We start from the raw sequence: 27677 nt of genomic DNA on the forward strand, positions 1-27677 counted from the left end.
TCAGGAACCTGTTAAAAGTTCATGAAATAGCATTAAAAGACAAAGCTATCCCAGTGAAAGGAAGGAAGAAAAAGACATACAGTGTCAGAAGGCTTGAACCTCCAACTACAGCTGCCCTCTTGAGGAAGATTTTAAGGTCAAGCATGGTTGCACAGGGAAGAAATCAACAGGCCAAAGAGCAAAATTAAACACCTATCAGAGAAAACACATGAAAAAAATACACAGCTGATGCTCATGGAAGGCAAAGCTATCATTGGCTGGCATCAGAAAGGCTGGAACATTTGACGCCTTAATTCCTTCAGGTCTTCACTGACAGGGACAACTGCAGTCAGGCAGCACACAGAATTAATATTGTTTATTTTAAAAAGGGAAAATAGACATTTAGCCAGCTATAAAAACAGGCTGCGGTAAACAAAAACAAATTTGAAAGCAATCAGTTATTTTTAAGTCAGCTGATAAATCTTCATCCTCAGGTACCAGGCTGCAACACCAGCAAACACAAAGTGCTAAGAACTTGATAAAAGGCAATCTGCTATGAAGATCTGAGAAGAGCAAAGCAAGCATTTACGCTTAAAAAACAGGAAGACTCAGACAATTATGAAAGTGCTAACTTGACTTTTTTCACCCCCTCTTGGGAACTGAAGACTGGAACAAATACTCAAATTATTTGTGAATCTTCTAGAACATAAAAAGGAGAGAAAGAACAGCACGCATGGTTTCATCAAGAGTAGAAGTTCTCTAACAAGGTAAATTAGTCTTAGAATAGAAGAAGAACAGAAGAAATTTTATATCCTGAGGTGAGGATGAAACTGCTAAAATAGATACATACACTGGAAAAAAATATACTTGGGATAGCCGAACCCAAAGAATGGATCGAGCTGGGTCCCTCAGGCAGTTCTGGTCGCACACAGCCTGGTAGCTTGGGTACTACAACACTTCTCACATACAATTTCATCAATTTGTAGGCATAACAGATTAGGAAGAGATAGGCAGCAATGTGCTTGAGGAGCGAAAAAAAAAAACAATTCAGTAAGAACAAGTGCAAAGCCATATTCAGTCGTAGTCCAACACAAGCATAGGCTACGACTGACAAAGCGCTGCTTCAGAAGAAACCTCAGCTCTGGAAAGGATAAGAGGCTAACTACACATCAGTGTTAGCCTGCGATAAAAAGGCACCATCACAGCAGGATTCCTGATACCTTGGGATATCAGGATCACAGCCTGGTGAACAAAGTCTTGGCTGCTCTGTAGTGCATATGAGCAGGCTCTCAGGTGGGTTTCTACATTCAGTTGTGGACACTGCACTTCAGGAAAAACAAAGGAAGGGGCTGGGGAAAAAGAAAGAAAGAAAAATAACCAATCTGATTAAAGAGAGCCTAAAACAAAACATCACGAGAAAAGGCTGAAAGAAAAATGGTCATTTAGTGAACATGAGAAGAGCAAACGGGGCTTTGCCCTCTTTGTCCTTGCTTTGCAGCAACCCTTCTCTGTTCCAGAGAGGAAGGGAATCGGTTCTGCTCCTTTACTCCTTGTCCTAATAATGAGAAATGTGTTTATATAGCCCAAGGGAGATCTAGAGCAGAGGTTGGGAAAAGCCTTTGGATGGCAAAGACAGCTCAGCCCTGGAGCGGAATCCCAGAAGGCTCCATCTTTTAAGTTTTTTCATTTTAAGGAGATTTTGGATCAATAGCTGTTAGGAGCGATCAAGGCAAAGCAAATGGTGATATTTTGCTATCATAACTAAACCAGTGCTTCTGTAACAGTCATCTCAAAAAAGCATGTCTTCCTTCCAGCTCAGCAGAAACACAAAGATGGATGCTGAACCACCTCATGGACCTTGTACTCTCTGAGAAAAAAGAGAGACATTCAGGGAGTGGCATCACTGAATCTCTTGTCCCTTCCCATATGTTTGTGCACTTGTTTTCCATAAGGCACAGAGCTAAAATGTTTTGCTTGCATGCTCTACAAAACCACAACAGAAGTTGCTTTTCTTATTAGATACTGACGGCGTTCCTGAATTTCACTTTCCGTGTCATACGAACAGTTCTGACCCAAATCCCTTCTGTTCAGAAGTGAAGAAAAACAGTAATTGTTGATGGGAAAGAATTTATAATTTATATAAGCCAAGTGGAAAACTATTTCTGCAATGGCATTTCAGATGGTGCCCAGATGAGGAAAAAAAATAAATAAATAAAAATGAAAGAAACAGTTTTCCTAAAAATTTGCAACAGATCCAGGAAAGAAAGAAAAGTCCTGCTACTGATAGATGCATAGATACTGTCAAATAATTTCTTATAAAAGCAAAAGAAGAGAACTATAGAAGAAAGTAGTATTTCTAAATGAAATATATTAGCTCTGCATTTTGGGTAGTAAGCAATAGTTTATAATCTATAGAATATGAGCACCATATGTTATCTTTCTGTAGGCATACAGATGGATGAAAGCATAAGACTTTAAAAATAAAAAACACCACAACTTTTGAGTCTTAATCGCTGTTTTCTAAAACAACAGTGTTTATACTGTTGAAGAAAATGTCACAACCTTTTCCTTTTGACTTCCCAAATCAAGTTTATTTATTTTTAAATCTTATTTTCATGAGATGGAAATACCAGTACTTACTATACACCCACTTTCAATTAGTACATATAAAAATATTTGATGTAAAGTTTCCTAAGGAACACTTCACATGACAAATAATACATAAAACTCCTACTGAGGTAACAAGATATCCTCAAGTTGCCTTGAGAAAAAGTCTTCATTTCCAACAGTTTAACACAAACAATTTAGTCTTAGATATTATTATTACTGCTTACAAATTCAGAGCTAATATCTCTGCCTCTGCACATTTTCTGATATTCATCTCTAGTTCCATACAATGACGTTCCAAATATTTCATAGAATTAGACAGCTCTAAGACCATCACAACATGCTGCAGTCCTATACAATGCATTTGATCAAATTTGTGTCTGTAAAACATCAAAACTGTAAGTGGTGTCTTACAAGGAAGAAGAAATGACTCCTTCAACCACAGATGGAAAACCCAGGTAGCAGAGAGAGGGAGAGCAGCAACACTCCATCCTACCTCTTGAAGCCGCAGTCGAACTTTGCTGATGGCTCTAATCCAGTGGGCTCTTGCCGGAGGAAATGGTGGTGGCTCGTTGTCACCATGGCAGCTTAAAGAAACAGAAATCACTACATGAGGAACACTCATCAGCAGCATTAAAGACTCGTCATTACACAGTGCAATTGCAGCTTCATCTCTGGAAGCTGGAGTGACCAACAGGCTCCGGTCAAAACAGCCCTGCACATGTTCTGGGAAGTGAGAGGCGTTTCCGTATACATAGGAACCATCATGGAAACTTCTGAGCTGAAAAATATAAGTCAGGATACAATCCAGTCCCAGTAGTAAGATGACATTGGTCAGAAGATGAGGAAAGCAGACCAAGATAACTGGCTCAAGGCAGATCAACATGTTGGTATGATAACTGCACACACAAAGAGGCAGATGGAAGATTTTCCGTCCTTGTGCCTGTGGCAGGTCCTTTCTAACCACTGCCTCTTCCTGCTCACCCCTACTGCTACAAATTTACAACCTCTTTTCAATGGAAATACTGGCAACAGGGCTCAGCTGTGATTTTCCCCATGCATTCACCATTCTCACTCCACACTCTCCCACAGTTTTTCTAGAAGGCACGTGAATCTGGCAGCACTACTCCATCCCAGTGCCCTGCAGCACATTTTACACTCACGATGTAAAACCTCGTGACACATTGTGCCTTTGGTTGCATTCCTTCTTTATTATGTTGCTGAGGTGTAAATCACCAAAACAAACATCTTCCCTCTCTGCAAAGGACCCCACACAGCTGACAGTATAAAAAAAACGTAGCTGAGAGCAACGTGCATCCAGTGCTACACAGCTAACCCAGGTGCAGCTCTAAAGATCAATGTTCAGATCTCAGTTTGTCCTGGTTTTGTTAAAAACAAATTTCTCTTTTAGTGAATTTGCCTGTCAGCTAAAGCCTTCATATTAGCTGCATTTTCCTGGAGAACCAGACACATGTTTTGGTAAACATAGCAATGGAATGCAAACTTATTGATAAGCATGGATGGACATGTCGCGAGAGGGGCAACGAGAAACTGGTGACCAAGAAACTGACCATCTGTGTATAACATTCCATTCACGTGAATACTTCATATAAAAGTGGGAGATCATGAGGATCTCGTCCCTTTTGCCTTTGCTTTTTCCCTCCTGCTTATGGCCAACATTAGGAGAGGACCTTGCTGGTCGTCCCTGCGAACTGAGGCCTAGTGAGAGGCTGAATCCAGCTCCGGTTGGCTGCAGAGTCTAATCCAGGACTTTGGTTGCCGGCTCTGCAGTTGCTGAGTCTTTCAAGATTGGTTTTGTATATTTTGTATTATTTTCTCTATTCTTATTAGTAGCATTAGTAAAACATTGTTAATTTTTCCAGCTCTCTTCTCTCTGTCCTTCTTTCCCTCCCGATCGCCTGTCCTGAGTGGGAAGTGGGGAGAGGGAGTTAACAATACATCTGCCAGGGTTTTATTGTCACCCCACAATCTAAACCCTCGACACAGTTCCATGCATACTCCATGGAGACAGGAAAGCATTGCCAGCGAGTGGAAAGAAAGGGAGCCAGTGATGCAGGAGTATCCAAGTAGGATGGCTAAATTAGCCTGAAATAGACTCTGTGGATAACCTTCCCTGTGAACAAATATAGGCCAGCCATTCTGGGACAAGACTCCTGCTGCTCTGTAAGGAGAAGAGGAAAGTGAGTCAGAGTTTAAAAACAGCTTAACACCTTTTCTAGTCTTGTTTTCCTTTTTTCATCTTTAGTTTAAGGGTTGCCTACACATGAACCGCTGTGGTTAATTCTCTCACAGCACAGTGACACCATCTGTACTCTCCAAAGGGTACAGACAAGCAGACATCTCTTCATGGATCTAACCAAACCGGATGAAAACAATCCCTCAAGCATAACCATATCCACACCAGGGGCTGCAAAGACTTGATTACCTCAGGGAAAAAAAAGTCACTCCCAAAGTTAAGTAGTGAAATTTGAAACTCCAGTAAAACCTGTACAAAACCCAGTGCACTACTCCCCCAAATTTAGCTGAAATACTTTTGAAGACTGTTTTCAATGCTGCTGACAGCCTGGAAAGCCCAAGTGCAAGGACAAGAAAAGCTGCCACAGTGAGTCAGAGCAACATGCCTATTCATATTGTAATTCTACAACCTACAACTACATAAACACTAACTCTAATTGTGGTAGCCTACTACAGAAAGGAACTAGTGCAGCTCTAACCATGACTACGGTTAGTTCTTGGTTGCTCACACATGAGCCTTATCACACATGAGAAATGGAAGCAGCTATCTTCAGGCTAGACTACATTCATCAAACCAGACACAGAAAATACAGCAAAGGGGCTTCAAAGCACTAGCAAGCATTCCTCTTCATATACATACTGAACATAATTCAAGCTTGGCCAATGTCTCATAAATAAGGGGTCCTGCACATAAAGATGTTTCACAGATCAGCAACACCAAGTTAGTTGTTAAGAGAAGGCTGCAAGAACAATGTATATAATCTGCCCCAGAAAATGGCAAAGACAGGAATTCTTTTTGGATTGGTTGAAAAGAACTCAGTAATAGTTTCACCTACCTCACTTGTGCCGCTGCATCAACATCCTTGGGCTTCTCGAGCTCCAGAGGTATCTTAGCAGCAGAATGGTCTGCGCATTTCTGCTCTGTCTCACAGACCTTCTCCTCCTCTCCTTTGCCACGGGGCTCCTCTTGCTCCCTGAGCCATGCCTGACCATCCTTCTGGTGGCTGCCCGAGCTGTGGTAGGAATGATTTGACCCTCTCTCCTGGTGATCATCTTCTTGCTCAGAGGCATGGGCGCTTTCATGAGACTGGTCCAGCTCACTTAGGTGGGAGCTTCCCTGGCTGACATTACAAGAGGAGCCGTATCTACTACTGCCAGCGGGGCTATGAGAGAACAAGAAAGCCCATTAGAGAAAAAAAAAAAAAGAAACAGTGGCCTGGAGAAACACAAAGCAATCTGCACATCTAACAAGCTGAGAGGAACACTAAATATTATTGAAAAGACATGTTATGAAGATGTATTTAACTATTATGCTGCCTGAACTAGATGTAGGCAGTAGAAGTACTTCACTTGTAGCCTACCAGGACATAGAACATATATGCTGAAGGTCTTTCTTGCATCAACTAGCTACTTATTCACCTTACATCAGCCAGAAACCGCCAGTGAGGATATTCTAATGACCAGACAGAAATAAGAATGGAAACATAGCAATTCAGCGTGGAAGTGTTTCTGTATTCTGCAGTTCCACTGCAGCTAAGCTCTTTACAATGACCACTTAAGCTGACTGTTGTTAAGAAGTACCATTAACTTAACATTACTTTTATATATATTATACGTTTGTGATAAAATACATTGGAGTCAAGATTAAGGTTTCCAAGACTATCAACTTAAAACCTTTTTCAAAAGTAGAGCCATTGTTCAAATGGAAGCCGCATGTCTCATTCCAAGAGAGATATTTCCAGAATTAAATTTATATAAAAAATTAACACCACAGGAGTGAGATCTCTGTGATTCAAGACACAACTTCCAGGACTGAATTCCCAGAATCCTCACACAGAATACGGTGGATGGAAATTTCTCATGCAGTCAGGACAACTACTGCTGAGAACTAAGCAGCACTAATGTTTCTCTGCCACACTTAGGACAATTTGAAGCCAGATAGGAAGTTTCAGAAGTGCAGTGTTACAACTGTGTGATCAGAGGCACAAGTTTCACTTACATCACACAGATGTTTAAGTGCAGTGACCCTCTGTTTTGATTTTTGAGGGCAATTGTAACATAATTTGTGCACAGGACTGAATACACACCCATGAAATACTGATACCTTCCCTTTAGTGGCTTTCCTAACTGCATGAAATAACCTTTGCACAGATTTTAGGAAAAGCAAATATCAGAATACCTTCACTGGTGTCTCTGAAAACATTTTAAAACCTTCAGTAATGTGAAATGAACCTAATTAGTTTTATTATACATTGGCAGTTAGTTAAATTTCTCTCTAAAATTAAAAGCCTTTACCTTGCATTTTGAAAACAAAATGCTCGTTCCTTCCCATACTTTCTATCTACTCCTACTTTTTTCTTAGCAAATGCAACATCATTATCACTAAACAAGAAAGCAAAGTGAATGGTATGCAGCAGAATTAACACACAAAGAGTATAACTTCTGAAAGGCTAATGAAATCAGCATTAAAAGCATCTCATTTAGTGGGACACAGTATAAGAACATGGGAAATCCAATTACACTCACAGAAGAAAGAGTGGAAAGAGGTGAGAAAATAATCTAAAGGCTTGTGCATAACTAGTGGCTGCAGTTTGCCACATCCTCTGTGACAGCTATCAGTAATACTACAATCACTTGACAACAAACAGGGGATGGGACTGAGCTACTAACATCAGACACCAAGGCCAATATCTACTGCTGCAGTACTGCATTATAAATGGCCAGAACCTAGAAACCATTTATTATGCCTCATTTGTAACTAGCCTTTTCTCATTCAGCTGTTCCACGCTATTCAGCTCTGCAGCCTGTGTCCCAGGGTGAAGCACTGCTCCATCAGGAGCAGAATCAAGCTCAGCTTCTTTCAGTTCAGGCTTGTCTGCTGCATGCTCTTCTGCATGATCTTCTTTCTGCAGTTCACCTGAAATCACGTTCTGTTGTTGATCTTCTGACTCGTTACCCAACTTCTCTCCCAGCTCTTTGTTGGATGTATGATCAACAGCACTTGCACCAGATGGTTCTTCAGAAAGTTCATTGTGTACAGTGTCAGGCTGCTTTGAAGACAAGTTTACTTCTATATTTGCATCAGTCAGTTGATCTGAGACTGCAGACTTCGAGTTTGCATCTGAACTGACTGTTCCTAACACCTTGTCATCTGGTTTTGACAAAGCCTGTGGTGGTACATGTGGTTCCTTTTTGGCAGAGGTCTCCCTGTTGTCTTTTTGCCAGGGAAAGGAGAAATCTAGCTTTTTGCCAAATACTGCTCCTTGGGCACTCTCTGGCTTACTCGCCTTTTCTTCACTACCTCCTTCAAATAAAGTTGAAGAAAGCTTCTTAAAGCTGGACATGAGGCCCTGATCTGCCCCTGCTTTATTAACAGAAGGTGGCTGCTGAGAGAAGAATGACCCAAATGGCTTTCCACTATCAGCAGATGACATAAAGCTGAATTTTGGCAAACTGGGCATGTTTGGTATTTCAAAGACTGTTTTACTGCTGTTTGCATCTGAGGGAACATTAGTAGGTTTATCCTGTTTCTTCAGGTCACATTTGGAAGCAATTCCTTCTGCAGGCACTTCATCAATCACTAAGTGTTTTTCCTGTTCAACAGTTTGCTGTTCCACCTCACTTGTCTTCTCTCCATTCAGCTGCGGCAGATGACCGTGGGGCTCATCAGCTGGAGCTGTGGGTTCTCTAACATTGCTACTGACCACGTCCTGCTGATCAATACCAGCATTGGCCTGACCCCCTGTAACAGCAGGCTCTGACTCAAGCATAGCACTCTCCTGCAACTGGGAAAGGTTTGCATCTGCCTCATTACTTGGGGCTTCCTTTTCCAGCTCAGGCCCATCAGTAGAGCCAGTACGAAGGATGACAACATCTGCCTCGTCTGTAGAAGCAGCTTGTCCCTCTGTCACATGTGGAGACCCTACATCTAGTTGGTGAGTATTTACATCAGCCTGGCCAGTGGCCTCAGCCTGCACCGTATCAACTGCATTACTGAAATCAGACTGGGGCAGCTTCGTGTCCACCATCTCCGAGGGCTGCGCATCATTACCCAACTGCAGAACCTCGAGGGCCTGATTTTCACTAGAGACTGCTGTTTCTGGAGTGATACTCAAGGGTTCCTCCTTACAGGTTTCAGAGTTCCTATTTTCCTCAGTTTCTGTTTTCATAGAAGACTCTTCTATGGAGTTGTCTTCTGCTGAAACAGGTACTATATCTGCCTTCAGAGAGCTTGTGATGTCTCTCTTAGACTCTCCGGCTGCAGCAGTATTTTCTGTCTCCCTAGTGTCTTTTGCTGGAACAGACCCAGTGACATCTTTCACACTAGTGCTTTGGGGCCTAGGGGTGGATTTTGGAGGCATCTCTTTTGGAGGTTCTTTTGGGCCTTTGAAGATGCCAAAGAGATCACTTGTGAAAGCTGGGGCTGGGCCACTGGGGAGGGAGGAGAAACCAAAGAAAGAGGAGCTTTTCTTCTGTGCAGGAGGAGGTGCAGTAGCTTGAGGTTGGGAAAAGAAACCAGATAATGTTTTGGGTGGTTTCATTTTTGTCATGAAACTTGAAAACATTTCAACTGAAGAATCCAGCACCGATTTATCACTCTCAGATTCCTTAGGTCTGTTTTGCAAATTAGATGCCTCTGGCATTTTAGAGGGAGTGTGTAGCTCTTGTGCCTGTTGTAACCTGTCACCAGGAGTTTGTTCAGGTAATTTACGTTCTGGTAACTCACGTTGTACACGTACTTCTTCAGACACTGCTTCATTTTTTATGTCACTAACGATATTTAAGTCACTTAGACCCTGGGAATCCATTTTATCACCCAAGGCCATGCTATCATCTTTCTTTTCAGAAGGTTGTTCTTTTGAAGAATAAGACTCTTCTTTATCAGTAGGAAATGCAACACTGTCCATTTTCCCTGTGCTATCCAAAGCATCTTCTTCTGCCCCTACGGAAAGAGTCTGTTGGCCCTGAGAACCCTCCTGCACACTGGGAGTCTGAAGGCAAGGATCAGCAGCAGACAAACTGGCTCCTGCAACATCATCAGCCTGTGGAAGCTTCTCTAAGTCATTCTCTTTAGCTACCTCAGCAACACTTCCTACGTTTTCCTCTGCCAGCATTTCTGATTTATTTTCTGGGATTGTGAGGTTATTCGACATCTGTTTGCCAGTCACTGCTGCAATAATATCATCAACTTCTTTTTTATTGTCTGCATCCTGTTGCCTGGCAGAACTGCTAATTTTGACACCAGAGTCAGTAGAAATATTTTGCCTCACATATGGCTTAGAGTTCACTGGTTTAGCCGGTTTTGAATTGTTCTCCTGTCCTGGAGCAGTTTGTGGCTTTTCATCCAAAAATGAAGTCAAATTGAAGAAGCTGAAGCTAGTACTTCTTTGAGGTACACTCTTCTCAGCAGCTGGGCCGCTGGAGAAGAACGAGGGCAGATGAAACAGCCCCTCTGTTTCTTGCTGCTTCCCACCCGCAGGAGCAGCGGCAGGTGCTGCAGGCTTTGGTTCCTCTGACCCCGTGAAGAAGGAGAATAAGCTCTTACTGGCCGGCTGTGCTGGCTGGGATTTCGAAGCAGTAATACCAGAAAAGCTGAATGGCAAACCAAAACCTGACTCTTTAGGTGCCTGGTCTGGCTTTGGCTTTGCCTGATGAACTGTGCCTCCTGAACGATTTCCTCCTTGTTGCTTTGGTGCAGCCATGGGTGCGCTGCTTTGCTGCACAGCTGACAGACTCGGTTGGCTTGTTTTGGGACCTATTGGCTTCTGCAAAACACTTGCAGGATGCACTTTTTGACTCTCAGGAGACTCCTCAGCTTTACCTCTTCGTTGTTCCATTTGTACCCCAGGGCTAGGAGAGACAGGACTGTCCATGCCTTCTGTTCGCAGCCCTTCCTTGGGGGTGGAGGACAGACATGGCATACTGGCACTCTGGAGACTCCCCGACTTCTCAGTTTGTTGTCTCGACTCGGCCCCAGTTCTGCTATTGGTTTTTGGCAGAGTCGTAGTACTTGGGGTTGGCTGAGAAGACACAGCCTCCACTTTGAAGATATCTCCAAGGGATCCAAATAACGACGAGATGCTGGAGGTTTCCTTACGTTCTGGCTGTGTCACCTTTTCCGGTTTATCACTTTGACTTTTTTGCAAATCCGGTGATGGCTGCGGCGCTTTGCTTACTTGGGTTTTAAAGAAATCAAAAAATCCAGAAGCTTGGGTTTTGTTGGCAGTTGAGCCTGCAGGAGAATCTTCTCCAAGACTGAACAATTTCAGAGCACTTTTAAATAGTGTCTCCTCAGGCTCAGTGGCTGGGTGGCTCTGATTTGGCTGTGACTGCTTTGGTTCACTAATACTTGCATGACCTTCAATATGCTTGGAAGGTGGTGTTGCTTTAACAGGTCTGTCTTCTCGCTTGGGTCTGCCATCTGGAGTTTCGCTCAGTTGAGAAGGAGATTTTGTTAGTCCTGTTTTTTTAGCATGGATGTTTTCATGCTGATTTAATTCTGGCTTTTCATTTCTAGCAGCCTCCAAATTAAGTTCTGATGAAGTATTTCTTCTCGGTTCTGACATAACAGGAAACTTTTGCCCTGTTCGTGCCTCATCTGATTTTCTATTTGGTGCAAGAGAGAAAATATCAGTTCTGTTTTCAGATGACTTTGACTGCGCGTCTGTTCTCTTCAAGGCAGAATCTTCTGATGTCTCAGGGTCAGGACCTGAAGACTTTCCAATTAGTCCACCCAAAGCAGAAAATAAAGAGCTAACTTTGTTCACTGGTGTTTTCTTATCCTCCTCGGTCTTTTTTGCTTCTGTTACTTTTTCAGTAGATGCCACAGTTTCTTCAGCTTTAGGACCAGATTGAAACAGATGGAAACCAAAGAAACCTGATGACCCACTCCCAGTAGTTGTCACGGGGACAGCCTTATCCCCTTCCTTGGTGTGGACTTCTTTACTCAGAGATTTACTGAAAGCTGCTCTGGAATGTGTTCTGAGATCAAGGGTTAGCGGAGACTCCTCTGAATAATTCAGGGTTTCCTTCTCAGGTCTAAAATCTACTTTGAGTTTTTGAAGTTTATAACCTGAGAAATCTAATGGCTCCTCTCTCTGATAATAAATAGACTCTTCAAACATTTGTGAAAAAGTCTCCAAATTCATGTTCATTAGCTGATCACTCCTCTGCAAAGCTACTGACAAATCCAGAGGTTTATTTGTTGTATAATCTTCTAAAGACTCTTCCTCAGCAAACCAAAACAGCTCATCTTCACTGCCGAGAGGGACTTTAAAACCACAAACAGCAATTGTGTTGTCTTCTAGCACAGCTCTTGGGATGGAATCCATCTGAAAATTATAATCCCAGCAGCCTGGGTAGGAATATGTTTCAGGAGCACACACGTAGACATACTGTCCAGTGGGATCGGTGAGCAGCGAATACACATACTGGCTGTCACTGTACATGTAGTATCCACAATCACCATCTTCTGATGGCCACCATACACCCTGCTCAAGCATCATTAGCCACTCCTGATACTCCTGGCTATAGGATGAGTACACAAAGCTCTCATCCATACTTAAAGTCTCTTGGTCAATTAGAGTCCACATAGTTCCATCACAGCCAGAAGAGTAGCTTAAATCCATGGGCAACTCTTCTAATGAGTAACTGCCATCTCTTTCAAATGGTGGAAACTTACTATAACTTTCACTGAGAGAATTAGCCGTCCACGCATCATTTTCTTCTGAACAAACATCTTGAGACATTAACTGGTCAAATGACTCATATGACATCACACTTAAATCCAAACTCTGCCCATCAAAATTGGCATTAGTCTGCCAATCCATCACATTTGCATTTCCATCCTTTTTACAGAGATTCACTACTGTATCATTTTCAGGCCAGTCCAAGAACTGAGGGGGCAGAACAGAGTTGTGGTTTAACACGTAGTAAACTGGTACTGCTATTTCCTGAGGGGCAGCCAGTTCCTCCACTTCATATTCCCATTCAAAGCTGGAATGGCTTCTTGTTTCCTGATAAGCTGCATACTTCTCTGTAAGGTTATAGCTTTTATTAGTTAGATTGAGAAATTCATTTGATCCTTTGTTTAAAAGGGTTGGAAAAACTCTAGATTCCGCATTCTGGTAAGGGATATGCCTACTATTTATAGGCTTTCCAGATAAGTCCTGTACCTTATCTTGAAGATTTAGAGCATCAGGATGCCCACAATAGGAAACATGGGGCTCAGCTATTTTATTTACTTTTGCATTGGACAGGTGGTCAGTAGTTTTGGAAGGTTCCATTGTTTTTACATTATCCAATTTCTCCTTTGGTTTAGGCAGGAGATTTTTTAAGAAGCTGGAAGATTCCTGCTTTTCTCTAGCGCTGCTCTGAGTGTCAGAAGCCATTCCCGAGTTGCTGGGTTTTGCCTCCGAGCTAGAATCCTCACCTCTATCAAACAGCTTCCTGAAGCCTAGAGAGTTTGTTTTTACTTTCTCTTGCTTACTTTCAGACAAGTTTTCATTTGAAGCAAATTTAAATAAGCCAGAAAATAATCCAGGAGAAGTGGTTTTCTGGCCATCACGCTCGCTTTTAGCAGTCAGGTCTTGATTATTTGCTATGTTTTCATTAGAAGAAATGCGAAGAATTCCAGAAAGAAAACCTGGTGTGTGCTTCTTCTGCAAATCATCGGCACCTGCAGCTTCTGGCCCTCTGGCTGAAGAGATGGCTTCAGCTGAGCTGTTATTCAAGTCTGGTGCATTTAGTCCTTCTCTTGTCAATCCTCCTTTTGCATTTCTAGGTTCTTCCTGAGTACCCTTAGTTCTCTGCTGCTCTCCTGCAGCCCTAAATGTAGCAGAGTCACTCTCCTTGTGTTTTTTTATGTTTACTTGGGCACTAGATAGGTTTTCTTCATTCACTTTTTTTGTTTGTACAAGTTCCACCTTATCATCTGATAAATTTGGAACAGAGCTAGATTTTAATGAAGTGGCATTTTCTGAATTACTGTTTCTGTCTTTAAGCAAAGAAGTGCCACTAGAACTCTGATTAACTCTTTGGTCCTGTGAAGGTGCTAGATTTTCTGCAGAAGAAAATTTAAATAATGAAGGAATAAAACCTCCTTTCTCATTCGCATGTTCCTGTTTTTCTGAAAAACCCAACCCACTGAAAAAAGGAAGTTTTCCAGTGAAAGGAAACGAGTGTTCTTCATTTGATGAACTGTTTTGTCTTACATCCTCCTCAGACTTGTGGCCTTTAAAATGCCCTGATGTACCTTCTTTCTGCCCGTGTTCAGCAGAAGGAAGCAACAACTGACTAAAAGACTTTTTGAGTGGACTGAAAAAGCTTTCAGATGCTGCACCTTGATCTTGAGGCTGCAAATTAAGTTCCTCATTACCTTTGTTTTGCTTGTTTTCCAGCCCATGACCTGCTTTATGCTGGTCCCCTGCACGATTTGCAGAAGGCTGCTCCCTGGCAGCGGGGACACCCTGTTTCACAGCAGCATCTGACTGCTTCTGTGGCACATCCTGCTGCCTGGGAGCCAGGAGACCATCGAAATTGGCTTTCAGACTGAAGGAACTGACTGAGCTTGTGAGCTTGCCAAAGATGGAAGACACAGAAGTGCTGTTTGCATTTACCTCTGCCTCGCTTCTGGACTCACTTGTCCGCACCTCTGGAACAGCGCTGCTGGTCCTGGCTGCTGCTTGTCCAGATGGCCTCTCGCTTCTGTTTGTCTCATCAGCTTTCACAGCATGACTGTCCTCCTTGGTGTGCTCCTCCTTTACGACTTCTTGTTTTGGCTCTTCCTTCTCAGAGAAGATCTTTAAAGGATTAAACATGCCTAGAACAGAATTCACAACCGAATGTTGGTTCTGCTGGCTGCTGGCAGTAGTTCCTTGTGAATGCTGCAGATGATGCGGTACAGAAGCCTTACTGTCCATTTCAGTGGTTTCTGGCTTGTTGGAGCTTATGTTCTGCGCTCTTTTATCACCACTCACCTGGGATGGTAGCAGAGAGTGAAGAGAGAACTTGGCATCAGCTTTATTGTCTGTCATCATGCCAGAAGATGAACTCTCATTTTTGGTCTTACTAGAGAATAAATTTGAGATTCCGCTTTCTGATGGGTTTCTAGTTTCTGTCTTCTCTGGAGTGGAAGAAACAAGCTTTTCAACAGAGGCTGTGAGCTGCTTTGTGCTTGACCCCACCTTTTCAGTGAAGGAGCTGAACAGGGAATTCACCGTATTCTTCACACCTGACAGGTCTGGGAGAGATTCAGATTTTCCCTTGGTACTCTCCTCTGCAACAGGAGGTTTGGTCTGTTCAGGCTTCCTGCTTTCTACTGAATTACCAGCACTTTCCTGCTTTAGTGACACGCTCTCAACATTTTTTCTAGTCTCTGGCAATGCACCAAATTTGTTGATTTCCTCCTCCTTTTCAGCCAAGTATTCTGAAACTGATTCTACGAGACACTGAAGTTCATCCATCGTGTCTATGTACTCCTTGCTGGGTTCTTCAACAGGAGACAGTGCTAAGTCTTGCACAGGATGACCATGCTTGCTCCCTTTAGCCTTGTGTTCTTTATCACAGCTAGCCTTTAACTGGGAGCCCAGATTTGCAGGGTAATTAACAGTGAAGTTACTCAAATGGCTGATGTCAGAATCATGCCACGTTTCTGAAAGAGTAGCCAGCTCCTCCACCTCTTCATCTGAAACTGGTGAGTACTGGAACTCATCAGAAGCACTGCTGTCAAATTCCTCAAGGATATCCACAGGCAGGAAAGTGTTATCTGGCATCCCTATAAGTTTCATGTCTTCACTGTTACTGAGGTGAAGTGAGCCTTCACGGTTCACTCTCTGCTTGTTGGGCAACTTCCCACTTTTAACCATTAAGCCATTTTTATATGGACGCAGGACAGGATAAGCAGGTAACCGCTCCTTATTTTCAGAGCTACTGGTATATTTTCCAGTTCTATCATATACTGGGAAATCATCATTAAGTTCAGAACTACTTGTCACACCATTGAAATAAACCGATTTCTCCCCAGGAAACTGCAGACCCTTATTACTGTGCAGGATTATTCGTTCACTCTCTTCAAAATTGTGCCGCAGCTTCTTTTTCCTTCTCCTGTCTATTGTATCGTATTCCTGAGGATATCTGGGGACATTTACAGACCCTGACTCAACACATACATTTTGGCAGCACCTTGATCTTTCAACATGATTTAAGTTTTCTCTTTTTGGGAGAGTTTCCTTCTTCTTTATGTTCACTTCCTGCCGACTTCTATTTTTATGGCTCTTTTCTAAAAATTCCTCTATTAGCTGTTTTCCTAGCTCTTCATAGTCACTCTTCTGTTCTTCTTCTCCGTCTTCAGAGTTAAATGGAATGATCCTGACTCTTTCATTTCTACCTAGAGATCCTTGTCTAAGAGAAGAAATAAAGGGGGTAGGAAAGGAAGAGAGGCAGCAAAAAAAAAAATAGGAAAAGGAAAATAACAGTTTTAAAAAAAAACTCTGAAAAGGACAGAAAAAACAGTAATGAAAAAACATGCATTAAATAAAGGCAAATTAAAATGGGGAAAATCCAGAGATAACAAAACTGAAAACCTGCCAGTCTGCTACCTTTACGTTTCAATCAAACAGTCAAAAAAAGCAGCATGGGTTATGATATTCCACCTGTTACAGCTGCACAAAATTTAGAAATGCCTGTTTGAAGGAGAATAGCTTTTCGTGATCAAGGGAGGGCACACAGCCTTGGCTGTACCAGTACTCTGCTGTTGCTTTTTTAAGCATGCGGAAAAAGTCACTTATTACAGTAACAGGGCTACTTTGAGGCACGGTGCCCACGCACCCTGTCCCACTGTATGTTGGTCGCTCCAGGCTGCAGACGTTGTTTTAGCAGTATTCATGAAGCACACAGGCACTCTGTTTCTGCCAAGGGTGGCAGCAGAGCAGGGGCTGCACAAAAAGCCTCGGGAGCCATTGGACCCCAGGGGTGTGGAGAAAGGGGACAAAATGCAAACTGTGCACAGCAGCAACACGAGGAGTTCCGGACACTCTTCCGCTCCCACTGCAGCTACTGCCCTCAGGAGGCTCTTACCAACACAAAATGAAGATCCTCGGAGCTGTTACTAGATCAGAAGGCAGAACAAGACACTGGTGGTGGATATCAGCCCATCATAAACCTCAGATGCTTCTCAGGATCTGTACTTCTCATTTACAATGCATCTAAACAGATCCAGCAACCTATACCTTGTCCGTTGTGGGAGAATGGACTAAAGCAGCTAGCGTTTTGCTATCAAACAATCTGAAGCTTCCTAGAAACCCAAGAAAATGATCCTCGGCATTTTGGGATTAATTATCAGCCCTTTATCAGAAGGATTAACTCAATTGCTCAACAACGCGAAGGCTATCAGCAGGTAAGTTTCCTCTTTATCTAAATCTCACAAAAAGAGTTCCTGCCAGCCAACATAAAAATAAACAAATAGAAACTGGATGTTAAAAAAAATAAAATCAAAATGCTCATCTGAAAGATGCACTGCAGCTTTGCCCCACATCATTCACTGTTGAAAACTAAGGCGCATGAGGGCACGCGTGCCCTGGCCCCATAATAGCAGGGCAAGAGAAGGGAAAAGGCAAAGGGCACGTGGGCATTGTATGGATACTGCTAATGCAAGAGTCTACACCTTGAGAGCTGCCTGGGGCACCCCAGTGTAGGACACCGACTGGAGAGCCCTGAGAGAGAAACAGGTCATTGCATCTTCACTGCTGCTGCTTTAGCGCTTCACTTCCACCAGTATTAGCTAACTCACACTAACTGGAAAGATATTCATTACTTTAAGTGAGCCCTGCTGTACACAGTTTAGAACACTTACTACATTTCTTGCTTGCAATTTTAAGTCGGTAATTGAAATTATTTTCTTAAAAAAGCTAATGGAATTTAAAAGACTCCCAGGGCCACCATAGCTACTGGATCAAGCCCTTCCAAATCTCAGCTGAAAGGAATGGGAGCTACATGAATGCCTGAAGAGCCATTAACTGTAAATGCTGAACCAACAATTGACTAATTTAGGCATAAAGGAAATTACTTTTCCTTCTAATTGATCTCCCCCCGTGTTTCCTATGCTACTCTACAAAGCATTCATTTTACTAGAAATAAAGCAAATGACAAGAAGTCCATCACCTGAGAGGAGAAAAAGATGACAACATCAGCCTAGCGTTAAACTAACACAGAACTGAAATGGAGCCAAGGGCAAACAGCGAGCATCAGCCGAAATGTATCACAAGACCACTTCACGGCAGCAAACAGCAAAGAGACAAGCACACAGGCTGCAAAGAGGTTAACCCACCTATCCGACAGCTCTAGAGAGCGCCTGCTCTCTAGCGAGCACTGGCGGCTTGTCATTTGGCTAGACTGGGACGCGGACTCTAGGTCAGTTCGGCCACTCACTGTGGAATCTAGGCTACTGTACCGCCTTGGAAGTAAATAGAGCAAGAGCAGGGAGACACGGAGGACACATGGTTACACAAAATGAACATTGCAAAGAAAGTTAGTGCTAAAAAAAAAAAAAAAAAAAAGGAGGGGGGGAAAGATATCAGATATTCTGAAGCCAAACTGGCTGTTGGCAGCAAAACACACTCCAAGGACAAATAAGAATAATGCTGCTTGTCCTTACGAGAGGGGGGAATAAAACACATATACTTTACATCTATCAAAGTAACACAGTAACACGTAACAGCTGGTAAAGAAGATCAGAACTCTTCCAGTCAAACTCATATGTTGTAAGAAAGATAAAAAACACAGGTGTCAGTAGAGCCAGTTTCAATTGAAGCATTTTGGCACAGGCAACTTTTTGCGCCATTTAAGACAGGTTCCAGCAGAACCTTGTCTGGGTCTGCCCAGGAGAGCTTCCTGCAAGGTGTCGTTTCCTCAGCAATCACCGACTGCAGTCTGCCAGGAACACTGATTTCATCAGGTGGCTGCCTGGTCCACAGCACCTAGAGCTGCTAGGAGCAAAAGTCAGACACAATTCGGTTTTGCAATACTCAGCTACAACTGTGTTTTGAAAATATTTAAGATCTACCCACGTTCTTCTTTTCAGCCAGCTCTTGTTAGAAATACCTTTCTGGTAAGAAAGAGAATCCCACATAGCTTCTTTGGAAAGCTCATTTGCATTTTCTAAGTTCTAAGATTAAATACGTAGCAAAAAAATCTTGCTGGGCATGTGGAAAATGCACATGGCAACAGGGATGCTCAGAGGGAATCAATCACCACCTAGAACTTGCCTTCCTGGGGTGACATTCATTTTAGACCAGAGCAGACTGCAAAATTCATCATTCTTAAGGAAACTTCACCAGTCTAAATCCTTTCATATCAACATCTTCAGAAAAATCAGAAAAAAAAAAAATACATATTCCATCTTGGTGTTCTTTAACATCCAAACCAGCAGTGCTTCTTTGGAAGGTCTTGAAAACACATTTATCCATTAGATACAGTTAAAAGTGTATACACCCCATAACTCCAAGTAAGGTGAGCCATAAGATTACTTGTATTGTCAACATCACCCCAAGAAGTCACATAACTGCAAAAACATGGCTGGGGACCCAATACCACTGTCCAGATTGGCTTTTCCATACCAAAAAAAAAGTGCTTTAGCTTATCTTTCCAGACTCTCAGTAAGATCTTCAGCTGCAAACCAGCAGCACAGAATAGCATGGGAGAGGGAAAAACTTGCTTATGTAAGACATTTAATAGACTAGGAAAAGAGCACCAAGAATGACATGTCACACTGCAGTAAATGCATTTTATTGGCACATTTGGCACTGCTGCTTGAAATCTCAATAACAGCAATAACGTATGCTATCATTAAACTTTAGCTCTTAACATCAAAGACCATAAGGCAAAAAGAGTAAAATTTAGCCTCAGCGATACACCTGTGAGGGCAACTGATTTCAGGTTCAGGCTTCAGGAAACATGAACATTCTTACCGAGGTGGGCAAGGCAAAACAAATCAGTTATAATACATCTAAAACTTCTAACTGTGGCAGAGCTTAAGCAACTGCCTCTTACTTCCACACCGAAGGCAGAAGCAGCAGCACGGCCTGTTCTACACACCCACACTGAGCAAGATGACCCGCACTGCCCAAGTTCTGCTCTTCCCTTACGCTTACTTAACTCATTCTTTATTTGGAACAGCAGTTTTGTAAAGATTCTGCAGTTCCCAGCACAACCAGCTGTAGTTCACATAATTGGTTATAGACTTCCTTCTTGAATATGCTGTTTTGCAAGAGCTAATAGAAGAACGGGAACTAACCTGAAACAGAAAACCGATCTGCCCCAAGAAAGAAATTCATAATAGGATAACTCTGCTAGACCATGTTTCATAACTTGGGAGGCACACCCATGCAATGTCACCAGGACGACCAAACACCTAGTGCTCCGGCCTCCAAAGATAAGTAGAACCAAGAATAAGTGACCTCAGAGTCTAGCATACCTTTTAAAGGTTATTTACTAAGCTGACAGATCTGGTATAACACATAGCCTTATTTTTCCTGGTTCACAGCAGAATCCTGTTGTTAACACATACCATCCTCCTATCCACGGGCCTTTCAGAGCCCCTGAGCCGCCCTCCTCTGCCCGCACAGCACCCCCAGGCTCCACTGCGGAAAAATCAACGGGGAGAGCCACCCAGAAGACAGCACCCACCTGATGGCCGCGTGCTCCCGATAATCCAGGTCGTAGCTTTGCAGGGAGTCGGCGCGGGGATCCCGCACGACCCCCTGCTGCTGCAGGCGCGACGGGACGGTGAACTGGTGCACGGAGGCGTTGGGCTGCGCGGTGGTGTGGTACGGAGGGGGAACGCTGCTGCTCGTCTCGCTGCGGTAGTCGCTGTCTCTGTCGTCCACGGCACTGTCAGCATCTTCAAAGGCTGGGAAAGAAGAGCACTTATGTACACAGCTCTCTCGGGTAGCCTTGCTGGGACAGCGAGGCCCGTTTATTTTTTTAAAGAATGGCAAAAAAAACAGCTATTTCTGCTACAGGTGAATCACTATCTGGTAGCTGGTTGTAACCTCCAGTGCATACCACGCAACTCCAGTGATTGTCTCCACACCGTCCTTTCCCACTTCCTATCATACAAGTTTATTTCACTTTAGTCATTCACAATAAGCATATTAAGACATTTTATTTAAAACAAAGAACAAAAACCACCCCCAACACCCAAAATTTCCAGTTCTTTGCTGCTACCAAAATGAAAATTTAGATGGGGGGAGTAGGGGGGAATCCTTTTTGGAAAGGAGCTCTTTCCTGGAAAATTTTTCAACCCTTACATTGTAATACTAATCTCCTCAGTACAGAATCCTCAACTAGTACTCCAGAGTTCTGGATGTTTTTTAGTGGGTTTTGGGTTAAGAGAAACTTATGTTGACTTTAGTTAAGAGAAACTAATGAAAAGCTCTCAACAGGAAAATCAGAACTGAGAGAGCAGCTCTGCTTATAAACAGTTACAGTACTTCTTATAGGGGAAAAACTGCTACGTTTAACACACATCAGTACATCGGCTTAAGTTTAGTAGCCAACACTAATGACAGTCTTCACAGAGGAAAAAGCTCCTTTCCAGCGAGTCTCTCTCCCTGTGGAGACACTTCTGCTTGTTAAACCTTTAGAAGAAGAGAATGCAGAATCATAGCCAGGAAAGGCATAAAAATACAATATTGGTGTACGGCTGTGTTTGGCTGTGCAGCAGAACAGAAGGTTATCTCTGCAAGCTTAAAGTGAAATACACACACCGTACGGCAGCGGAGTGCACCATTAACATGCTTGAAACAAAGGAAAATAAGGATCAGCCATTATTCACTCTCTCCGCCACCAAAAGTCTGTCTAAAAAGGACAATCAAATTAAAGTCCCCTTCTGATACGTTATTCAATAATATGTTCCCTACACAGCCATTTCCCATGAGGCTGAACAATTAAGTCAAAGTGCTGTTTTCATGCCGGATCCTTAAAAAAGATTAATTTAATTGCTGAAATTAAAAGGAGATGGAATGCAGCATCAGGGAACAGCTTTTTCTCCCTCTGGTGCTTCCCATGCCTCCAATTCAACTTCCATCTTTTTTTAGTCCAAGGTAGAGTTTGTTCTTAGTGATCTCTTCAGTTCCTTCCCATCTGAGTAAGTTTATATCAGTGCCCTGAAGTGGACTGAAGAGCAGAAAACAAGCCCAGCAGAAAACACCTCTGCAAAATACAAAGCACTTGAGAAAGCCCAGCTCTACTCTCTTAAGTACAATCAACTCAATTTGATTGTCCACACTGAAAAGAGAGTTAAGTCTCCTGTTTTTCGTACTCTAAATGCTGCACAGTTCTTGTCAGTCTCTAGTCAATTGAATAGAAACGAATAGCAATCATATACTGCTTTATTCAGCCTTATTAAAAGCACAATGTCCTTCAATTTTATTACAGTTCAGTGCTTAGGAGAGGCACTCAAGATGTGCTACACAGAGATGATTGGATATGCCAAAGTACCAAACCTCTCTGAGAAGCACCAAACTTCCAGTCTGTGGAGCAAGGGCTGATTTATTTGTACATCATAAGGCACACGTCATCCTCAGAAGATAACAAGCTATTACTCAGCCGAACAATGTCATTGCTGAACACTTGAGCCATTACCGTCTAATGCACAAGAATTATTTTTATTGGGACAGAGATACTGTTCCAAAGAGCTTTCTAATGCCTCACTGTGCTGCTCTACTAATTTCTCCTTCCCATCAGATGTAATTCTTTTTTAAGGTAAAGCCTACATAACTCTGGTATGATGCAAAGCTCTTCCAGCTGTGAGTGCATAATCATTATAAGCACTTGTAGGGGCTTAAGGCAGCCCAACTGAGTTAAAGGGTTGGGATCTGGTAAAAAAACACCAGACCAACAGCTTTAGGAATAAACAACTTCTCTCACCACAATGGTATAATAAAAAACACAAATCAGTGTTATAATTATCTGAGTCAGAACAACAGCAAATCCACTAACTCACTAATACTTGGCTACAGTTACTATAAGGGCTTGCAAAGACTTACACAGTTATGGTTATGAGGAAGCGGGACACAGGTTTTCGTGGTCAGCGACTCTGCCCAGCTGAGGGCTCAGAAATTTCCAGACGCCCTGATGAGACTTTTGCAGCAGCACTACCTGGATTTGTCAACCAGTCATTGCATATCACCTCTGCACTACCAAACCACGATTTCCCACGTGAACCACAGCATCTCTAAGTGGCATCTAAAACAGGGGATTAGCTTAGACATTAATCCAAAGTAAACAGCGTATACGTTTAAAAAAGGGGGCACCAGAATTTCTCCCAGTTCTCACTGGTGTTTAGCACAAGGAAGTCTCTTAGAGGTCACAACACAAAATGCGTCCCCAATGACACGTTTAAAGGATGCAAAGCTCCAGCTCAAACGCCAATGAGGCAGGAACATACTGTTTCTCACCACGCACCCAGAGCATCCCATAGATGTTAATACGAGGCAGAAATCCTCAACTGACTCATAAAGTAAGGGCCACCTCCAGAAACTCTTATTCATGCTGAATTGCACCTGCCCTATGAGCAATCTCGCTTAAACAGAAGTGTTCACAAATTAAGACATTGCTCAATCTGATGAAAAGCACCAAAACTTGGCTTATATGTGGCTTATAGCCCAAATCACCTTTGCAAGAAAGTACACCGTGAAACGCCTGCACATGATGACGACCCCACTCACTACTTTGACACCTGAATTTTATTTAACCAAGAGACTGACAAGGACTTGCAGAAGCAGCTTTGGGGGTGCAGCTCCCCTTCAAAAGGAGGGGTCAGGCATTACAGCCCATGTTTCAGCAAAATATCCCTCAACACACATGGTGTGATAAATTCAAGCACTATCTTCTTCAAACAGATGACACACCAAGTCTTCCATAAGGAAAGCTGTAGCTTAGCCTCAGTCTCTGAAGATCAATTAATTAATAACACGATACATAACAATACACATAAAAAGACAGTAATTGTTTTACCCCAGCTTAAAAAATTTCACATGTAGCAAAGAGGTCCCAAGGGATGAACACAGTGTCTTTGTTGCTGGACCCACTGTGTAAAAAGTGGGGGGTAAGGCTGAAGGAAAGGGCAAAAGCATGCTGTTCATGTTTAATCATTGAATATTCATGCATATAGGCAGCATAAGAAGCAAACCTATTGGACAGTCACATCACACAGTAGGATTTCACAAAGAGTGGGGAAAATCAAGAAAGGAGATAGCTTCTCTGAAACAAAGTGCCTCCTTGCAATCCTGTTACTCCTCTCCACTCCTGCCTCCAGAAGTTATTACACAACTGCTGCGGGGCTGAACACATACATTTTTTAATATACTGACCTGAAAACCACTTTGCACAGTCCTGTCACACCAGCTCTACTAGTCACATTTAACCTCTGGCAACTTTATTTACATCAAGCTTCACAACAGGAAGGAAAGCTAACAGCACAATTATCACAGGCAGGCGGATGAATGCACTTTCAGAGGTGGTTTTGTTGTTTTAAGGTCCCGATGCACAGCAGGAGCTCTTCTCAAAAGGCCACATTCAATTGCAATTGTCTCCTGCTTTTCTAGCAGTGATGTTTCATCAGCCACTGGGAGATGGGGTCTGGTCCCAAGCTTAATTATTCTCCAAAAACTTGGACAAATGCAGTAAAGTGCAGCACATCTGGGCACTGGGGAAGAAGGTTCATATAAGGTGTAACCCAAAATCCCCACTACTTCGCCAAAATAAGCCACTGAGCTTTACACAGCTTTTTTCTATTTTTATAATGTTAGAAGAGAATAAAGTGTACTAACTGAAGGAATGACTTCCAGTCCAAAATCAGAAGAGATCTATGCCAGCTCCACACCAGGGCCTTTGCAACTTGCCTTCCTCACCCTTCATCCATTGAAATTGCTCTTCACAACAGCTGCCAACAACTTCTTTCCTTAAGTCTCAGATCCCAGTTCTCCATTGTCTACTGAACTATTGGTCACTTTGGACAATCATGTACACTTTTGGAAATCTTGTAATCAAAATGCACATTTAAAGAGAACTACTGAAGTAACAAGGGACACAAAGGCATTTTTTGAGGATCTTTTATAGCTCTCCATGCTAAAAATTCATAGGTTTTGAGAAAGGTTTTAAGTGCAACTTTGCAGGTCATTAGTCCATCCTATTGCACTCACCACCTAAAAATACATTAGAAATTTGCATAACTTTAAGACAGCAAATTAGCAATATGCAGTCTTCAATTCAAGAGCTTTCATAATCTTGTTTTTACCACCTGAAAATACTTCTTGCTGGTGAAACTCAACAGGCAAGAAGGGGACTGACAGTCTGAAGTGCAAAGACTGCCTTGAACACCTTAAAGTCTTTCTCTTTCCTAAAATGAAACCAGGTCACAAGATGTCCCTTTTCTAAAGCACCCTCTGCCCAGCTAGCAAGGCTCTGGGCTATAGCACCCTTCTTGCAAAAAGCTCTCACCAGGAAAAAGTCTTCCAGCTACTAACATGCTGTTTGTGCTGCTTTCTTCTCAGTTGCTGTTATAAGTTTACAATTAGAAGTACTTTTTCATTACATCATTAAGCTAATGGAGTTCACTTGGAAACCTCATCAATACTGGCCCAAGCCTGCCTGTAAGGATGGTGATGTGATTTCTAAGAGAACAACATGGGAAGGATGGAGTAGAGGGAGGGAAGGAGCTGCATGAACACAAATACTTTTTAAAACAAAACCACCACACAACAATAGGAGAAACACCCTTTGTACAACCCTCCTAAACCTCTGACTGACCAATGCCTAAAGCACCCCACTTCCCAAAACCACACAGAATTGGGGAGTAGAAGAAAGCTATTTAGGACACTAATCTTTGTTCTAGCAGTATACAACAGTTCGATTAATCCCCAGTTATCCTATCACACCTCTGAGAACAACCCCAAACCACTCAGACATCCAACACTGACAGTGTGAGGAAGCTGGTCAGTTGGGCCCGGAGAACTTATGGTTTGATCAAAAATTGGAGAACAAGGAGGACGAAACATGCTGTGGGAGGAGAAATGGGGAAGTCAATGGTGGAAGTCTCCTAAAATGCAGAACAGGTCCACATGCAAAATGCACTGGCTGCAGTTAAGCATCCTCTCCAAATTGCATTAGGTTAAAATTAGAAAAGCAGCAGGCAGAATCTCCTCCCCGCTGGCAGTGGTCACAGTGATCTTTCTTTGCCTGTTTCTCTCAGCAACACCCTCGCCCTTGGTTTTGACACATGGAACAGAAGCCTTCGTTTTCGACTGATGGGTCAATCTTTGCAGGCTCTATGGGCAGTAGAAGTCAAGCAACCTACTTTGAGCAGAAGCCTTTCCTGTAGGAACCTGTAGGACTTCCAGAAAGCGAAGATGCTTCACGCATATTTTCTGGAACAATGAACAAAAACCTTGCATCCTCTGCAAAAGTTATCACACAGTCTTCACATTAGCTTTACAGATCACAGATGGCTGCAGCACCTGAATTTCATCTTTCCAAGGCTGGTAAACACTAGTTAAAGCAAAGCCCTTGACCCTTTTGCCATGATACTGTCTCACTCATCTTGAATATGTTACAATACTTACAACCTTTCTGTCACACTGGTGAGCACCAGCCATTTCTGCTTTTGGATTTGCTCCTTTTCGCACTATTTGGAATTTCTGTGATCACATGCAGCGTATCTTTGCATCTTAGTGTAACGATTACTACAGATTCCCTCATGTTTTACAGTTACTCAAAACACTGATTTGGGCTTATGGGTGTGAAGACCAACACAAAAGTTGTATACAAGCTTGAAAACAAGTTGAAAACAAGAATCACCTTTACAGAAATACTGCCATCTTACCCTCAAATTGCAGTAGAAGGCACAAGCAACTCATGTAAAACATGGCCAAAACAAAGTTAACAGTGAACAAATGAACAGCCATCCATCCACAAAAACATAAAGGCTCAAAGTAAAAGAAAAGACAATGGAACGAATATTCTATATGCATGAATATTTTCACTTTCCTCATACTCGACCATGCTGCATCACTACAGGATCAGAAAACTTGCAAGAAGTCAAACTGTTACGTACTCTGCTGCTCTCCCCATCCGAAATAACTCCAGTTGCCTGCATGTAACACAAATGGCAGCAAAGAATAGGAATGGAAAAAGAAAGCTTAGAAAAACAAACCACAAGCATACTTTTAGTGTATTTAAAATGCCTTATATATTGCGAGCTTCAAAATTTAAGAGTTTTTTTTATTTACAATATCAATTCTATTTAGGAGCTTACTCTTCAATGTCCAGTTTGTTTATAAGACCTTCTGAAGATGAAGATAACTATAAACTCTAGGAATTAGTAAGCAATTATGCATTTATTAACAAAAGTAGACAAAATACTTACCAACACGCTACTTAGCAAGAGCAGTTAAACACTTATTTCCTAGTCCACCTGTTATCAGGATAACAGACAGAACATCCCAGAAACGAGAGTCCAGTTAAGAGCAGTATGTGATTCTAGGCTAAACTCTGCAAGGCAAGCACCAGAAGTTTCATGCTTCCACTTCCATCCCATTTCCAGAACAAAGGTAACTCAGTGGTGGAAGCACCACACCAGTAATAACAGTGTGAAAAGCTAACTACGTGCATGTAAACCAGGAGTAAGTAAAAGTACTTCCTTAGCTCAATATACGCGCTGGTATAAAAACCTAAGAGCTCCCACAGCATCCTAAGGATGCAAAGGCTCATAAGTTAATTCTACAAACAGTAAGTAAATCTCTCCATGTTAAAATTAAAGGCGACAACAAATTCACTCT

The 27677-nt window shown here is 42.5% G+C and overlaps 1 protein-coding gene across 7 annotated transcripts in view; it reads right to left on the reverse strand.

The window, feature by feature from the left end:
- The window catches only part of LOC309450982 (protein unc-13 homolog B), a 225342-nt gene that overhangs the window by 137260 nt on the left and 60405 nt on the right, over nt 1–27677 (reverse strand). For 6 of the 7 annotated variants that reach the window (XM_082074279.1, XM_082074280.1, XM_082074278.1 and 3 more), the window contains 3 exons: nt 20524–20746; nt 5679–6005; nt 3083–3173 (listed from right to left, as the gene is read on the reverse strand). In XM_082074279.1, coding sequence (XP_081930405.1) covers nt 3083–3173; nt 5679–6005; nt 20524–20746 — 641 coding nt within the window. Of the gene's footprint in view, nt 1–3082; nt 3174–5678; nt 6006–18166; nt 18293–20523; nt 20747–27677 lie in introns of all 7 variants that reach the window. The other variant, XM_082074283.1, reaches the window with a different exon arrangement.

The sequence above is a fragment of the Streptopelia decaocto genome, assembly GCF_964273445.1.
Source record: "Streptopelia decaocto genome assembly, chromosome: Z".
Taxonomy (NCBI): domain Eukaryota; kingdom Metazoa; phylum Chordata; class Aves; order Columbiformes; family Columbidae; genus Streptopelia; species Streptopelia decaocto.